General features: G+C 58.6%; 2 protein-coding genes across 2 annotated transcripts in view; one reads left to right on the top strand and one right to left on the bottom strand.

The window, feature by feature from the left end:
- PRMT7 (protein arginine methyltransferase 7) overlaps positions 1-687 on the top strand; it is a 46,636-nt gene extending 45,949 nt beyond the window's left edge. Inside the window, exons 16-17 of the mRNA XM_081217762.1 lie at positions 126-222; positions 461-687. Coding sequence (XP_081073888.1) covers positions 126-222; positions 461-640 — 277 coding nt within the window. The 3' untranslated portion in view covers positions 641-687. The remainder of the gene's footprint in view (positions 1-125; positions 223-460) is intronic.
- Positions 688-2,405: 1,718 nt separating this feature from the next.
- Positions 2,406-17,596, bottom strand: part of SMPD3 (sphingomyelin phosphodiesterase 3) — a 27,722-nt gene continuing 12,531 nt past the window's right edge. The window contains exons 2-8 of the mRNA XM_081216450.1: positions 13,746-15,267; positions 8,726-8,801; positions 8,454-8,609; positions 7,345-7,434; positions 7,023-7,086; positions 4,997-5,159; positions 2,406-4,744 (exon numbers count right to left, since the gene is read on the bottom strand). Of these exons, the coding sequence (XP_081072576.1) occupies positions 4,643-4,744; positions 4,997-5,159; positions 7,023-7,086; positions 7,345-7,434; positions 8,454-8,609; positions 8,726-8,801; positions 13,746-15,056 (1,962 nt within the window). The 5' untranslated portion in view covers positions 15,057-15,267 and the 3' untranslated portion in view covers positions 2,406-4,642. The remainder of the gene's footprint in view (positions 4,745-4,996; positions 5,160-7,022; positions 7,087-7,344; positions 7,435-8,453; positions 8,610-8,725; positions 8,802-13,745; positions 15,268-17,596) is intronic.

The raw sequence follows: 17,596 nt of genomic DNA, 5'->3' as shown, positions 1-17,596 counted from the left end.
GAAGTGGAAGAGACGAGAGGTTTCTGAAAAGCAGAGGGGAGCCATGACCATGCTTAGCCAGTCTCTCGTGCGGCTGTTTGTTTTTGGCCCAACGTTCCCACCCCCAATCCCACCCTCACCCCCAGGCCCGGGAGGAGCCACGGGGCCGTCCTGTGGATGGAATACCACCTGACCCCGGACAGCACGGTCAGCACCGGTCTCCTGAAGCCTGCGGAGGACAAGGTAGTGCTGTGTGCGCGGGTCCCAGAGTGGGCCGGCCCTGAGAGCAGGTGCTGCTGTGCCACCTGCCTGCGCTCCGGGTGTTCCTGGCACGTTCAGCCAGATGATAACTCTTCAGTGGCCCCAGGTCACCTGGCCCTGAACAGCAGCTTCCCACCACGAGCTGCCTGGGCTGGAGGCTGGCCAGGAGGGCGCTGGGGTGTCAGAAGCCCTCACCGCCCTCTTGCTGCTTCCCCTGCAGGGGTACTGTTGCTGGAACCCCCACTGCAAGCAGGCCGTGTACTTCTTCAACACCACACTAGACCCCAGAGTGCCACCAGGTGACCCCCAGACCGTCACCTACACCGTGGAGTTCCACCCCCACACTGGAGATGTCACCGTGGATTTCACGCTCTCAGATGCCCTGGACCGTGGGTGCTGACCCTCACTTGTTGAGAAATAAAGTGGCGGAGGGCGCCAGGCTCTGAATGGTGTGGCTTTCTGTGAAGGAAGGTGAAGGCGCCTCTCCTTTCAGGGCCCGGCTCGGCCTCTGGGCTTGGAGGAGACCTCTTCCCTTTTTGTGTTTTTGCACTGCGGCTCCTTGCTCCAGATGTCGTGGGGAGCGGGGATGGCTTTGGAGCTGAGGAGGGGCCAAGGAGCCCACCCTGCAGTGGTTATGAAGTGCTCAGAAAGCTCCAAGGCTGCAGCGTCCCTCCTGCCCAACCAGGGAGCGGAGCCAGAGTTGACTGAGCTGGGCAGCTTGGGCTGCTCTTGGCTATGCAGTGCTGGGGCGGGCATGCTGCTCTCGTGGGAGCTGGCCTAGCCTGGCCTGCACTGGGAACGTTTGAGTCCCACCTGCCTGCTTCAGCTAGGAGGGGCTTCTGGGGGCAGAGTCGCTGACTTATGGCTGGGCCCCAGGCCTTGAAGACCCTGGCAGGGCCAGGTCAAGGACCGAGTTCAGACCCTTTCACTTGCTAAGTAGTGGCACCAATCCACATTTGTAAGGGTCTGGCCTCCATGTGCAGCACCAGCAGGTGACCAAGACCAGCACCTGGACACCAGGCTGCTTTTCAGAGGATAGGGAGGAGGCTGTCCCAAAGCAGTTCCTCAGAGGCAGACCCAGGAAACCAGCCATCAGAAGGGGGCCAAGAGGTACGGCCCTTTCTCGCGTGCCCCCCTTCTAGCAGAAGGACCTCGTCCCCTAGAATTCTGGGGCGGATGGGTATGAGTGCAGTCACCCCGACATTGCCTTGCCAGGGAAGGTCAGAGAGCCCCAAGGAGGCCCCAGCCTTTTTTCTTCCCACACTCAAGGTGCCCTTCTGTTGTTTACTCCCAGTTCCAGAGGGAGTAAGAGGACCCAAGGGGCCTGGTTTCCTGGTGGTTCAGGGCAGACTCAGGCTGTGCCCATCCTGTGGGGAGAGGCAGGAAAGGCAGGCCCCCCACAGTGGTCTCCCCACAGCCCCGCCTGGCCGCCTAGCCCGTTGGAGTCAGAGCAGGGCTCAGCCCAGCTTCTCACTTAAATGAGTGGAGAACACCAGCCTTGAGCCTCACAGTTTTATTTTTTCCTCATTATCCATCCTTTCAGCACCAGTAAAGGAAAAAAAAAAAAAACACCTCTCTTTTCAAAATATTTTATCAGGTGTAAAGATTGTTTTTCTCCTAGGGAAGAATCTTCTGGATATATATTTGATAATGTTCTTACCAAAACCTCAGGTGTGCTTACCATATAAAACCCCTAATGTCCCATGAGGATACAATACAGAAAAAAATACAGAAATTAAAAAAGTCTTTTTTTCTTTTTTAAAACAGTATTTCTAAATCTCAGCAAGTTGATACAATAGTTAAAAAGCATCAAGATTAATATCCATACTTAAAACTCAAGGTGGTCTGGACAAATGAAATGACCGTTTTCTTCCGAAGTTGACCCCTGCCTCCTGCCTTCTCTGGAGGAGGCTGGGCCCGGGGCAGGTGCGGGGCCTTGGGGATTTGGGTGACCCCTGGTCCGTCCTTCCCAGGCCTAGATGCCACAGAAACATCTGAGATATTTCTTTTCTTTCTTTTTTAAAAATCGAAATGGAAAAGTCTGGCTTGTACATAGCCCCGGGGGTGCACAGGCTTGATGAAACTCGTGGCTGGGCGATGGCGGCCTCAGTGCTGAGGCCCTGCCAGAGGGCGGTGCGAGGGGAGGGGGGAGCCAGGCCAGCTCTGCTCTGGACACTAGGCAGGCTGGGCAGAGGCGACCTTGTTAGGACAGGAAATGACTGAGGCACAGGGAGGTATGACTTGCCTAAGGCCGGCCTGTGAGTAGGGAGAGAAGCATGGCCCCCTGTGCCTTGGCTCCCCCCGCAGCTGCCCTGGGAGGCAGGCGGCCCCTCTGAAGGATGAAAGCTGTGCTGGAGTCGCTCTGCTTCAGGAGCGCTGGCCCTGCTTCCGCTGCTGTCCTGGGCAAACAGATGACCTGCAGCCTAGGGGCCTCAGCTCAGGCCCAGACATCTAGGCATCACATCTGCCCCGTTGAGCTCCACCTGTGAGCAGATTCCTGACTGCTCCTGGGATTGGAGACCTCTGACCCAGTGAAGCCTAGCCAGGGCCCTGAGAGCCACAGCCTTGGAGGAGGGGTGCAGCAGAGAGCCCAAGGAGGACTACACCCTAGACGGTGAGCAGCCCCTCCTGGCTTGACTTGGGGGGTGGGACTGGGGGCCTGGCCAGGGAAGTGCTCCAAGCAGTGAGGCCCTCAGCTCAGCTGCTGCCCCAGCCAGGGGCATTCAGACCAACCAGTGCCACTGTGAGTGTGGCTCTCAGGAGTGTCTGACTCCAGCGCCTCTGGCCTTGGCCCCCTCTGGGTCCCTCTTGCAGCTCAGTGGGTGACAAGGCACAGCGTCAGCTTATTGGCACCAGGAGGCTCCTGGCAGCATGGTCCTGGTGTGTCCCCAGCCTTGTTGGGCAGAACTGGCCTCGAGTCAGGCGGGCACATTGGTTGGGGCGCTGTGAGGAGGGCAGACCATTGGGAGATGTCAGTAACAGCTCCCAGAGTCGAAGGGGCCTTGCAGACAAAACCCTCCCAGCGTGACTCGGGGGCGTCCCCAGGTGAGTTTAAAAAGGCAGGTGGGCAGAGGCAGTGCTGCCGTGGGATGAGGAGCTGTGGGCTTCACCTGCAGGCTCTGCCATGCTGTGTGCATGTGCCCGGGGCTGGCCCTGGTCACATGGTGGCAGAGTGGATGCCAGCCAGTACCACTCCCTGCCTGGGGCGAGCAGTGGCCATTGGCCTTGCCACCCCCAGCCTGCACGCTGGTGAGGGGACAGGCTGCTCTGTGCCTTGGCTTCCAGCCCCTTTGTCCAGGGCCCCCGGATCGGGTCGCTGTTGAGTATTGGCCTGGGAGGACAGAGCCGCAGCCCCACCCAGAGGCAGGTGGACGGTTCCTGAGCTCAGCCAGCACGTGGATGGTGGGGACAGTCCCCAGGAAAAGATTGGTCCCAAACCAGAAGGGTGTCCGGAGGGGAGACAGGATCAGGCAGAAAGAGGATGTGTTGGTTTTGACAGAAGAGAAGCTACAAATCTATCATTTTCAAAACCAGAAGTCCTCCTCCCCCCATATGCCGTGAGTTGCCCTTTTTCCTGTAAAAAAGTGATGCTCTTTCCTTGGATTCCTGTCTATGGCTCCATTGCCCAGAATGGAGTCTCCAGGGGAGGCTCCAGGCTCTGCTGTGCCTGTCTCAGGAAGAGCAGCGTTCTCCCTCGTGGCTTGCAGACCCTTTAAAGTGAAGGGTTGTTTTTGTTCTTAACTTTTTTCATTTTCTTTTAAAAATGTAATCGCCCTTGAATGCAAGACCCTGGGGAAGAGCCCGGGCTCGCTGGTAACTGGACACAGCCCTCACGGTCCCTGCTCATGAGCTGTCCAGGCTGGAGGTGGCGAGCCGGCGGCCGTGTGTCCAGGAATGCTTCTTTGGCTGGTTCTGATTGTGTTTGGAGTTTGGCCTTGGGTGAGGCCCGAGTGAGGGGTCTGTGGCTACAGCGTGGCACGTGGCATGCAGGCAGCGTGCATGCGAGGGTGTAGGCATGCGAGACAACACGACAGCAGACAAAAATAATGAACCCTGGACGAAGCTTGAGAAGAGATACAAAGAGTACAGAAACCCGGTTCTCATACTAACCCACGGGTTACAAACTAGGTTGTGCTGTAGATTTGTAGAAAATAACGATTTGAAAGAATGGCACTGGTTGGGCAGCCAGGACTCCAAGGCCGGCCTGACTCCTGTCCATGGCGAGTGCCCAGAGGTGCTGGGCAGCGCTGGTTCCAGCTCACCCAGGACTGGCTGCAGCTCTCCCAGGCCCCTGCCCTCCTCCCCCAGCACGGGTGGTGCTCGCTGGAGGGGACATAGCCAGGGAGGGACTGCGGCTCAGAGGGCTGGCGGAGGCCCTGCTGCTCGTGATGACTTGGCCCATTTATGCCTCCTCCTCCCCCGCAGACACCATCAGTCGCATGGCCACCGGAAGATGGTCTGTCAGGCCCGACAGCTGGGTGATGAAACTGAATTCTTCTACCTCCTGGGCGGGGGGAGGAGAAACATCCCAGTTAAACCCAAAGGACATCCTGTAAAGGAGAGGCCTGGCCCAGACCTTCCTGAAGGCAGAGGGGTGGGGGGATCCGTGGGCCCCAAAGGCCTCCTGGATGGGCATGTCCCATTTCCAGAGGAGAGCTCAGTGCTGCCAAGGGGTGCAGGGCTAGGGTCCCCTATCTACAGACACGGCCTGGCTGCCCTGCCCTGCCCAGCCCAGCCCAGCCCAGCCCAGACTCACGGCCTTCCAGTCTGGGCACAGCCCCTCCTCCCCGTGCAGCATGTAGTCAATGCGCCTGCCGTTGCCCTTCAGCAGCTCTTTGCGTCCCTTCTGGCCTCCCCCGGGGCTCTTGCTGGTGGGGAAAGCGAGGTACTCGCGACGACCTTCCTCGCTCTCCAGGACCCTGCTCACGCAGAAGGCACAGGAAGGCAAGGTGAGCCCCGCCCCCGCTGCGGTCCAGGTCCTGAGTGTGGAGCCACGTTCTGCCCGCAAGTCAGATCAAACCCCTGCATTTAAGCTCTGTCTTCCCTGGGAGCCCCCAAAAGGGACTGGGATGGACAGAGACCGCGCCCGACCCTGAGTTCCTGACCGACCTGGGCCACTCCAGAATCTGCCTGGGAGTGTCCCGTGTCCACCGTGGGCTGGCAGCACTCGCTTTCCCTTTCTGAACTAGAACGTTGGCACCACCCAGAGCCTGTGACCAAGTTGGGGACAGAACTGCCCAGCCCCTCTCCAGGATGGTTTCTGCCCTGAGCTAAGAGTGTCCTGTTTTGGGGAACTTGATCTTTGCAGTGAGCCTCGGGGACCCTCCTCTTCTGGAAGTCCCCAGGCCTCCCATGACTCTTGTTTCAGGTCAGCAGGGGGCCAGGGGAGCCAGGAGGCAACCAGACCCCATCCCAGGACTGGACTGCTGTGTTGGTCTGTCCCTGAGTGGCTGTGCCGTCAAACCTGTGAGCCTCCACTGTCCCCTCTAACACAAGAATGATGACTGTGGCCCCAGAACACTTTGGGGACCAGGTGTGTCAAGAAAGGAACAAGGTAGGATGCGGCTGTCGCCCCATTTCTCAGTGGAAGGAAACTGATAGGGATGCGTATGTGTTGGTCAAGGATCTACAGGGAGGGCAGGGTGCTCAGGTGGAATGTTACGCCCTGAGTCCGGGTCTTCTGACTCCTTGACTGCCATCTGCTTCCTGCCAGGTTTCCTCCAGAGCCTGAAAATCAGTGGGAAGGAGCCTTCAAAGAACACCCCATCTCAGAGGGCAGATGCAGGCCAATGTTGGGAGTGAGAGGTGCAGCCACTGAGAGACACTACACAGGCCTGCCTGCCCGGCTAACGCCTGGACAAATGGACAGGGCACCTGGACAGGCACAGCCAGCAAACATGGATTTCTGCAGGGTCTTTATCCGCCTTGAGATAAATAACACTAATGACATGCAGAACATCGTTATATCTCAGAAATGTAATCCATTACTGTCCTTTGCCTTTGATAATTAATTCCAGCATCAATGATCTAAGAGTTACTGATAGTCATTTTTAAATCACCATCCCATAAAAAGATAATTTTCTCGGCATAGGACGATGTTTCAAATTTAGTCTATAATTAATTGGCTCAAATTAGCTGCAAGGAGCCATTGCTGTGGCTCTGTGCAGTCTCAGGCTGTGAATTATAAATTGGCTCTGCTGCTGGCCTCAACTGTGTCCTTTTTGGAAGTCTCGGGTTCAAGAATGCAGTTTGGCTGGGATGGAACTGTCTCTACTTTGAAAAGGACTGCCTTGTCTTATCTCTGTTGGTGTTTTTATTTGCCTAATGGGTGGCTACCAGCTGCCGGGCTCCTGCAGCAGATGCCATCCCCAAGGCTCCTCGGCAGGGGTCTCTGCAGCGCTTGGCCTCGCCCTGGGAGATTCTGGTCCTTTTTCCTGTGCCCAAGGCAGGCTGGGGCTCAGGGCAGGCCAAGCTCTGGTAGAGTGGACCCAGACTCTGGGTGCTGGTGTAGGAAACACCACCTCGAGGCCCCAGGCCTACTCGGAGGCTTCTTCTTGGTAAGGATACCCCTGGAGCGTGAGGTCCAACACAGCCTCCGCCCACCCCCAGCTTGCATCCCTGAGGCTCTCACAGGCGTCGTCCCGTGGGGCTGTGCGCTCTTGTCTGCCCACAGAGCCCATCTCTCCACACCTGTTTCTGGGTTGGTGCTCATCCCAGACCTGAGAGCTGCCTGGATCTGCCTACCCTGCCTGACCGCGGCAGCATGGGTGCTGGGTGCTTACTTTTGCAGATTGTCAGGGGTGCACACTTCCTCGTCGTAGAGACCGTCCTTGTCCAATAGGGTACCTGGGGACAAGGAGGTGAGAGGGGTCACTGCAGGCAGGGCCCAGCCAGCCTCAAGGAGGGCTGCCTCCCTGGGGCAGGAAGGGTAGGCCAGGGCTTCTGTGGGCTGGGCAGCTGAGTGCCCCCCCTCCCCCCAGCAGTGGGGTCTTGGGGGCAGGTCTCTCCGGGAAGCCCATGGGGTATCAGGGCTCGGCAGTGCCCCTCCCCTGCCCCAGTCCCCCTCCCCTCCCACCCCAGAGCCCGTGCCCAGCCCCAGCTCACCGATTGCCCACGGCTTCTCCTCCCCAGGCCCCAGGCGGCAGGGGTCCTTGTAACGTGTAAACAGGGAGTGCTGCTGCTCCAGCTTGTCATCTGTGCAGGGAGGGAGGGAGTGCTGAGGAGCTCCGGATGTCTGGCCTGTCCTGGAGGGCCACCTGCCCCTGGTTCCGGTCTGACCAGAGTCACCAGGTCCCTGTCCCTCAGGTAACTGCCTCTGGGTGGGGTCTGTGTCCCCAGACAGATGGATCTGTGGTTCATCTGTCACTGGGTTTCTGCGTCCTTGAGAATGCCCCCTCTAACAGCCGTCAGAACTGTGCCTGGTGGGACTTTCCTGGTGGTCCAGTGGTTAAGACTCCATGCTCCCAATGCAGGGGGCCCGGGTTCAATCCCGGATCAGGGAACTAGATCCTGCATGCCACAACTAAAAGCGCCCACATGCCACAGCTAAAAAAAAGATGCGGGCTTCCCTGGTGGCGCAGTGGTTGGGAGTCCGCCTGCCGATGCAGGGGACACGGGTTCATGCCCCGGTCCGGGGGGATCCCGAATGCCGCGGAGTGGCTGGGCCCATAAGTCATGGCCGCTGAGCCTGCGCGTCCGGAGCCTGTGCTCCGCAGCAGGAGAGGCCACAGCAGTGAGAGGCCTGCGTACCGCAAAAAAAAAAAAAAAAAAAAAAAAAAAAAAGATGCTGCATGTGGCAATGAAGATCCCGCGTGCCGCAACTAAGACCCGGCACAGCCAAATAAATAAATGTTTAAAAAAAAAAAAAAAGAATTGTGCCTGGTGCAAAGTAAGAGCTGAATACAGACTTGGTGAGTATCATTAGCTAACCCCATTAGTCTGGGTTGCAGAGGCTCCCAGCCTTCCCTGCCAGAGGTTCATCTGTGGGGCATCTCTTTGTCTCTAGCAAGGTGGCCTCTGAGCTATTTAGGGAGAGCAAGGCTTCTTATTCTGGGATTTCTCGGGGGCAGAGAAATCATAGTCTTGCTAAATGTCCCACCCCCATGCTCTGGAGGAGCAGGAAGTTACTTGAGCTGCCTAACCCCAGTCTTTCCAGCTGTGACTGGAACCCACGCCTCCCCGAGTGGCCAACCCTGATGGTGAGCACGCCTCACCAGAGGAGCAGTTGTCGAAGTTAAAATCTCCGCAGATGACGTCAAACGCCACCAGCTCCTCGGGGTTGGCTGCGCTGGACGAGGAGGTAGATTTTCGGAAATCAGCCAGCCAGTCCTGAAGCATGTTCAGCTGCTCACACCTGATGTCACTGTCCTCTGTGCGGCAGAACCACAGAGAGATGATGAAGCTGCTGCCAGGCCCCAGCCGGGCCAATCCCAACCCTCTGAGGGGACATTCCCCACCCGCTGAAGCTCGGGGCCCTGGACCCTACCTGGCAGGGCGTGCAGGTGTGTGCAGGAGATGTACCCGACAATTCTTTGGTCGTGAGGTGTATTTCCTACCTGCACCTGTAGGGGAGGAAGCGAGGTGTTGGTGAGGAGGCCTAGGAGTTATCACTGCTCTGAGCACAAGGGGACACTGGCGACTCCTGCCCCCAGCCAGGTCAAACTCTCAGAAGCCCAGCTCTGTCGACTCCTGGCTAGACTGGGGCCCCAGGAAGAACAGCACATGTCCTGCTTCTAGGAGCTTCTGCTCCAGTGTGGGAGGCAGATGCGTGAAGCAGTACCAGCCTGTGGCATGGTGAGTGCCACTGACAATTCAGGTACGGTTTCACAGGAGAGAGATGCAGAAATTGCTCCCTACACCCCTGCTGTCTCCTGGTGACCAGAAGGTCCACATGGATGACCCTCAAGTGCCAGCCCCTTGGTTCTTTGTCGACTCCTGCCTGGTGGCTCTTTCCTCCTCCCCTTGGTCACACCCTGGACCTGATCATGGCTTGGAGCCCACTCCTGTGAAGTCTGAATCAGGCTCCCCTCTGGGATGTGGTGCAGCCACAGAGCCCACCACCCTCCTCCACTGTGAGAGGACTTGGACCTTGCCTTCGGCTCTGTCTTCCCAGTCTTTGCCTCTCTGGCTTCATGAGCAGTCATTTTAACTGCTTTTTTATTGTGGTCCCCTGTTAGTCCCCAGATCCGGGATGACAGCTGTGGCCAGTGTCTCCATGGCACCTATGTCATGGCTGGCCCCAGGCACCCCATGGCCTCCATCCTGAGCCCAGTCCTCCTTCCTCCACAGGGGCTTCTTCACACTCTACTCTCCCCAACCTCGGTCTTTGCCTCTGGCTCACCTCCTTCACTGGAGACAGCGTCCCTGGCAGGTGGACTGGGGCCGAGGGCTCCTCCCTGACTCCCTGCCCAATTGCAGGTTACCCTGGCAGACTGTTTCCACGGGTTGGCGTAATGAAAACGAGCATCTCAGCTGTACAGCACAGACAACTCAGCCCCCAGTGATGAGCCTGGTTCAAGCCTGAGCCCTTGTTGGGCTGTGGCCGGGGAGGGGAGGGTTGGCCACCCAGCCTGCGGGTTCTCAGGCCCTCTGCTGGAGGCTATGACAGGAGAGTCCCTCCTGGCGTGCTCCCCAGACCATTCTCGGGTGCCCTTCCCAGAGGCGTCTGGTTGAATCCACATCCTCTTCCTCTCTGGGCTTTCCTCCCATCTGAGCCTCAGCTGTCTTCCCCATATTTCACTAATCTGTTCCAGACTGGGTTTTGTATGATGATGAGACCCTGGACCTCAGGAAGTCTCCAGGGAGGGTGACTGTGGAGGCCAGTTCTTGGCTGAGGTGCATGCAGCAGTAGCGCGGGTGCCCTGCGCTCTGCCCGTCCTCCAGCTAACAGTGCCCTGGACTCATCACAGGCCCTCTGCTCTGAGAGCCTTGGGAGGCTTCCATCCTTCTTTCTGCTGCTGAAGTCAGGTTGGTATTATTCTCCTCCATGAGGTCTTTCTCGTCATCAAACACCCTTAGCTTTCTACAGCTCTTCATCCCCTTTCCCAGCCTGGATAGATGCACATCTTTCCTTTTCCACTGCCCAGGCAGATGAATGTCTGGTTACTTGATAATGGGCCTGGATTTGGGGCTGTTTATAAGCTGATATGTTCACCATTCACTTCTTGCCCATATTCCAGGCCCAGACCTTGGCCCACCCCTGGAATCCCTTGGAAATTACATACCATTGGTTCCCCCTGTTGCAAAAACACAACACAGCTTTAAAACCACAGTGCCCCCAGAGGCCACACGATGGTGCTGTCTGCATCCTCAGGCCAGGAGTCTGTTCCCTCCTCTATAATAATATTCACGCTGTGAGCACCATGCCTAGCGCTTCATGGATGCGGCTTTACTAGAGCCTTACAACAACTATGAGGATTATACTAAAATTACACCATCAGTGGCCGGGGTCATGAGGCTCTGGTGGCTGAGGCCAGTTCAAATCTGATGCTCAAATCTGACGTTCTTGCCTCATGCCCAGTTCCTCCCCCTGCTCTGCACTGCTTTCCGAGCTCCTGGTGACTGAGCCACGCTTTTCAGCAGCTGCCCATTTGAGGCTTTTAGTGTATAAGCCCCTTACTCAGCACTTCATGTCACCTGCCTGTGCTGAATCCTGGGTGGGGACGGAGACAAGTGCAGGGATGCACCACTCGGCCCTGCTGCTGAGGAGGACCCGCCCGGAGGGAAGACACGCAGAATGAGGTATGTCAGCCCCCCGCCCTCTTCCTTCCATCAGTCCTGTGAGCTCACCAAGATCCACTTTATTATGTGCTGGGACTTAACTGATTCCCGGCTTGAGTCCTCGGGAGCCTCAGAGGCTTGTGTTTCTCTTGCAAAAAACAATCACTCTGAGAGGTTGTGCCTTTAGTCCTGGTGGACAAAGACTGTCAATAGAGCAGGGCCCAGAATCAGGCTCTCTCACCCCTGAGGCAGAAGCCAGTCCATTCCCTCCCTCCTTTCTCCGGGCGTCTCAGTAGCAGGAAAGCACACTTTCCTAGAGGATGAGAAGCTCTGCAGAGTAAATGGGTAGGCAGGGCTGGACGGGGAGCCCCGGGTGAAGGCAGCAGCCAGGCTAGCACATTTCCAGCCCCTGGGCCCTTCTGGGGCTGGCCTGGCTCCTGAAACCTCTCTTATTTCACTCTTCCACGTAGAGAAAGAGGCACACTCTCGCCAACAGAGACGAGCTGGGTCTGCTGTGCCGGGCACAATGGCTCTGCTCTCGAGTTCTGTCTGACGGGAGAGGCGGGCAGCAAGACATCTGGGGCCAGGGCTGAGGAACCCCCGAGGGAAGGCTGGCTTGTGCTGGACGCTGCTGAGGAGAGCTCCACTGAGGTGGGGCAGCCAAGACAAGGGGGATTGGCACAGAGAGGCCCCTTAGGGTGTGGCTGGAGCAGAGCCCAGGGAGGTTGGAGGGGCCCAGGGGAAGGCTGACTTCTCCCTGAGGCAGCAGGGAGAGGGTGAAAGGAGTCGGACTTGGGACATGCGGAGGACGGGTTCGAAGGGGGAGGACAGCCCAGAACATCCGGGTGGAGGCAGAGGAATGGTGGCCTGGGCAGTGATCTTGCAGCTGGAGATACGGGGTGGACCCAGACATATCTGGAAAGGGAAAGTGGGAGCCCGGGTGGATTGACTGGGCTCAGGGCAAGAGAGCCCTCAGCAAGTGCGGAAATGGAGGCTGTGGAGCCCCTTCCCCGGGCAGGTGCCTGGGGCCAGCTGGCCATGGTAACAGCTTGGAAATGAAGAGGGCTGGCCAAGGGGGGTCACCTGCTCTGGGGGCTGCCAACGCCCAGCTCAGGCTGAGAGCTGGACAGAATGCATCAGGCCTGGTGCTGCCATATCTGCCAAGGTGGGGAGAGAAGTTGCAAACTGAGTTTCATGTGAAATTGCTTGTTTTTTAAATGTTGGCCAACACAAATTTTTTAATGGTGTGGACCAAATTAAACATATCTGAAGACTAGTTTTAGATCCAGGAGGTAGAGGGCTCTTCAGCATTTAAAGGATGGGCAGGCGACAAGGAGCCTGGAAGGAACGGCCGGAGAGGTAGGGGGTGGGAGGGAAGCCCGCGTCGGAGGGGCTGTCCCAAAGAGACCTGTGACCCTGGTGGGCATGATAGTTGGGGTGCCAGGCTGAGGAAAGAGAGGAGGAGGGGGCGTGTGGGCTGGGGGAAGGCTTGAAGGGGCCCTGGCCTTTGAGCGGTCTGTAGTAGGGCAGGTGGGAGGGAGAGGGTGCGTTCCCTCCCACCCACAAACTGACATGTCCCCTCCTTTCCCAGAAGGTCACTCCGGCTGCTGAGACAGAACACTGACAAACCGTATGCCAAAATGGGGAGGTTGGTCTCCTGTAAGAGGAGTGCCTTCAATTTCAGCATCTCAGGAGAGCCAGGGACCGCAGATCTGCACCGGCTGAGCCACACAAGAGGCCTGAGCGACGGGAGGGGAGTTCTGGGCGTTGGGGTGTGGCCCTGGCTCCGGCAGGCTCCGTGTGGACCATCCGCCAGGCCCTCACTCCTGGCAGGAGCTTGACTGACCGGTGGCACTTCCCTGGACAGGCCGAGCACGGTCAGAGCTGAGGCCTGGGCACGAGCGCCTCACCACGCTGGCCCTCCACAGTAGCTGCACCAGCCCCCTCCGTTCACGGAACCCCTTCTAGGAGAACTGAGAAGTCTTGAGGGGAATACAGAGAAGATCTGCACCCGAAGCAGCTGCTGCCTCTGGGGGCGGAAAGCCCTGTTCTGTAGCAGCTGGCCAAACGGTGCTTCGGAAAACTCTAGAAGCACCAAGAGCAGCTTTTGGATGGGGAGCAGAAAGTCAACACGCTGAGCGTGTCAGGCTCAGAAGAAGGTAAATGCGTAATGACCAAATTACCATGGTCTAAAAACTCCCCCAATTGCATCCAAATTAGCAGAAATAATTATGATTCACTTTAATTAGTGACTGTGGAAGTGAAGCCTCGGGCTGGCGGGCAGAGGGCCTGGTGTGGCAGCTGCGTGACAGCCAGGAGGGAGAGGGCGTTCTGGCCAGTGAGGCTGGTGGCCTGAGGCAGCGGGTGTGCTAACGGCCAGGGCCTGAGAGGCCTGCCTGCAAGCCTACAGCCATTTGTCTGCAATGATTCAGAGAAGGGGCTCCCTGCCTCCACCGCCTACCACCTTCACCACCAGCACCGTGGGAACCTCCCAGGCCTCGCTGCTCCCGTGCCGCTCTCCACCTTGTGAGTAGGCTCTACGTTGCCCCGGCTTTACAGATGGGGAAATGGTGGCTCAGAGATCTGAGGAACTTGCCTGAGATCACCCAGCCTGGAGCCTTGGCTCCTGTCCCTGCATTCTTATTTCCCTTGTTCTTGAGCTGGGGGCCCCCCGGTTCCGCTCCATGAAAGGCCTTGTCTGCCCCCTACCCTCCAAGAGAGCGAGGACCCCGGCTGCAGCCTGCCTCCCGCCGTGGCTCTGGGCCCTGCTGGCTGAGGCCTCCTACCTTGAGATACAGAGCTCCCTTCGAGGCCAGGCTGTCGGAGGACCGCCCGTTGGGGTAACAGTGATAGGCCACATCCATGATGGGGTAGCGGCTGGCAAAGAAGAGGCCGCTGTTGAGACACTTGAAGCTGCAGCAGCCGTGGCAGCCATAGACCCCGACGTCATAGAGGATGTACTCGAAGTAGCCGTGCAGCTGGTCTTTCAACTTGGTGGCCGCCCGCTTGTCAAACACCTCCTGCAGGCACAGGAAGTCCAGGTTGGCAGGAAAGAAGGCTGAGACCTCGTGGTCAAAGGCCTCGTCCGGGTGGCGCCTCCTGCGCACGGCTGCCTTCTTCGCCACCGAGGCCTTGTACGGGAGCTTGCTGTTGGTACCTGGCTCCCCACCGCCGCCATCAGCCCCGGCCCGTGCCTTCACCAGGGACTCCCTGGAGGCCGAGGGGCTGCCCAGGCTCCCCGAGTCCCCATCCCGATGACTCTGGTTGGGTGTCTGGCCCCGTGGGCCCCCACCAGCCCCGTTCTTGGCCTGGCCACCAGCGGGGGGGTCGATGGCTTCGGGGGGCCGACCCCCCTCGTCGCCACCGATGCGCACGATGCAGGCGTCCTCAAGGCTGCCGCCGTCGGCTGGGTCCCCGGAAGCCAGGCCGTTGGCGGCCTCTTCGCTAGGGTGACGCCCACCGTACTCCACAGAGGCCGTCCTCTTAATGCTCCCAGGGATGGCCCGGGCCACGCCATCACTGCCCTGCGGTGACACCAGGCTGCTGAAGCTGGCCGCGCTGATGGAGGTGTTGGTGGGTGAGTCGATGTAGATTTTGATCTGGGGCCTACTGGCCCCGTTGCGGATTCTCTGGCCGATTTCTTTGGCCCGGGCTTGGGTGTTGAAAACGTTGTTGAGCCTAGCCAGTGAATCCGGGAGGAGGCAGAGGTTGGCAGTGGCAAAGCAGAAGCTTTTGCCAGGACCCGTACCCTTCCATTCACTGAGCAGGGCTGCCCCGCCGGCTGGGCCCTTGTCCTCCAGCCGGGAGTAGACGTAGGGCCGGCGGGCCGACTGCAGGGTGGACCAGAGGAGGAACCCAAGGAGCGCAAAGGGCAGCGAGGCGACCAGGAGGGCCAGGTAGATGGGCGTGAAGAGCACGGTGCAGAGCAGCTGGAGGTAGCACGGGTCATCCGCCCGCTGGCGCTTCTCGTAGGTGGTGGGTATGAAGGAGGCCAGGAGCCGGTCCGCCAGCCAGTAGCATGGGAAGATGAGGGCCCAGGACACGGCGTGCAGGGCAGACAGACAGCTGTTGGGAAAGGGGGTCGTGTACAAAACCATTGCAGCTCACTGGGCGCCGTGGCCAGCCCTACTACATGATGTCCCTGGCAGTGCAGGCACTTTCCTGGGCAGGGCGGGCGAGTGGGGGGCAGCCAGAGGAGGGTCACCTGCTGGTGAGACACGACTGTGGATGGTCAGCGGCACATGTCGGCCAGCCAGTCATGGTTCCCCTCAGTGGGCCATGCTGGGCCACCAAAGGCTGCTGGAGAACCTGGAAGACAGAAAGTGAGGGGGCTTTTATTCATCTTTAGAGGGGCAGGTCAGATGCTGGGGCTGTTGCCCTGTTCACCCCGTTCCTGCCTCCTCTGACATGAGCAGAACTGTTCTGAGGACCAGGCTGGAGCTGGCAGGCTCACATGGGGCGTTTGGGACCAGGAGCGGGCCTGGCACGCTGCATTTGCCCGTGTGTTTGGCTCTCTTCGAGGAAACTGCCTGGTGACCTGACTGCCTCTAGCTGACCTTTTTTTTTTTTGGCTGCGCTGTGTGGCTTGCGGGATCTTAGTTCCCTGACCAGGGATCGAACCTGGGCCCCTGGCATTGGAAGCTCAGAGTCCTAACCACTGGACCGCTAGAGAATTCCCTAGCTGACCATTTTGACCTTGTAAGCTAGTTGCTTGGAAACTGGCCCAGGATTTGAGGAGCACAGTTTGTGGGCATGCAGGACATGGCGGGTCCTAGAGGATGCCTGGGCCTGACACTGGCCTGGACAGCCTGAAGCCCATCAGGAGCCAGGGGTGTGTTTAGAACAGGAGATGGGTGAGCCTGAGAGGAGCCGCAGACACAGCCGCCTGTCACTGAGTGCCGAAAAGGGGCCAGAGGGTCCTGGGGCAGAGGGCAGTGTGGCTGGCGGGGCCCCAGAGGGGAGAGTCCCTCCACAACCAGGCTCTCACTGTGCCCCAGCCTGCAGCATCAGACCGTCTCTGCCGTCCCACTCCTGCTGAGCCCCAGCAGAAATATCCGCCTGACGAGGACCCAGGCACTGTGTGGGCCTTCCCAAGTTCTAGAATGATCAGAGTTACCCAGTTACAGGGGACCCTGAAGGTCCCTGTGACCTTTGAAGAAGCTCCTTGGAGCTTTGAGGGTCTGGCCCAAGCTTCTCCCCTAAGCACCCCCGCCACACAACCCCAGGGCCCAGCTGAGGCTCACGGCTGCCAGAATGAGTCCACCCCGGGTCCCCACCCCAGCCCATGCAGGAGCTGCCATGGGTCTCAGAGCAGGCCCAGGGCCCCACCTGGGAGAGGCCGCAGGTGCATTCATTGTACTGAATGTAGAATCAATAAAGACAAGGGTCTGGACTATTTACCCAGCCTCCAGGGACCAAGGGTGATCATTCTGTGGTGCAGCTGGTATAAACATAACGCAGAGTTTTTACGACCAGATCAGCTGGGGGACTCATTTCCTGTTGATGTCTCACGGGCCCAGCCCTGCTTCTGCCATGGCACCTTGGGGGTCTGCGTCCACAGGGCCATCTGTCCTGGCCCTACACCCTCTCTTCCTCCTGCCTTCCTGGTCACCTCAGCCGGGACCTGGGTGCCATCTGGACTCTGCCTTCCCTCAGTCCCCACATCCCATCAGTCCCTCCTGCCCACCCAAGCCCCCGTGGAGCCCCTGTGCTGGTTCAGGACTGCATCACATGTCACCCACTTTCCCGGCCTCTTCCCCATCAGGCCATCCTCCACACGATGGCTGGAGAGACTCTGTCTAATCTGATCACATCACAGACGCCTCAGCCCCACTGAGGCCTTGCTCAGCACTTATTGGGCATTGCCTCTCCCCAGCCAGGCCCACCCATGTCTGTAGCCCCAGCCCTCTTTGTGTTCACCTCCCAGTCTCCGGATGTCGTTTCCTGTCCACGCCTTGCTATTTTCTCTGCCCTTCCTCTAGCTCACCCTTCTGCTAAGACTCAGCTTAGAAATCACCTCAGACAGGCCCTTTTGTCCCCCTTGCCAGGTGGCTTAGGTACCTTCTCTGGGGGCTCCCGTCCCCCTTGGGCATGGCCTGATCTCTGCAATTCTAGATCATAAACGCTCATGGGGTGAGGCTACCTCCTTGCAGAACTGGGGGCTTCCTGGAAGAAGGAGCTGCACTGAGAGCGCCGGGGTTCCCCGGGCTGCACCAGCAGCGGGATCTCAGGAAATGGGTGAGTGAACGTTGGTCGATCTGCCTCACGGTGTAAGGAGGGGGAGTTTCAGTCACCCAGTCGCACTCCTGCGGCCACCATCTGATGTCGGGGTGTGGTGCTCAACCTGGAACAGAGCTTAATGTCGGAAGTTGAACTTAAGCCGGTGGCTGTGTCTGGTTCTGGAGAATGTGTTTCACAAAGATTTTACTTTCTTCAGAGGAAATCACTTTGAAGCAAACACTGGAAGTTTACGTTTCGAAGCAGGTGTGTCTACTCAGACCACAGCCATCTGACCAGGAGCCCCTAACTCAGGTGTGAGCAATGAGGCTCACTGGTGGTGAGGCCAGAGAGCCGGCCCCAGTATCCTCCCTGCCACATGCTGTCCTGGAGCCTCAGACTCAGCCAGTGGCCTTCATCA

The sequence above is a fragment of the Mesoplodon bidens genome, assembly GCF_964165515.1.
Source record: "Mesoplodon bidens genome assembly, chromosome: 18".
NCBI lineage: Eukaryota > Metazoa > Chordata > Mammalia > Artiodactyla > Ziphiidae > Mesoplodon > Mesoplodon bidens.
Note: the sequence above shows the minus strand (reverse complement) of the source record. Positions and strands in the feature narration are given on the sequence as shown.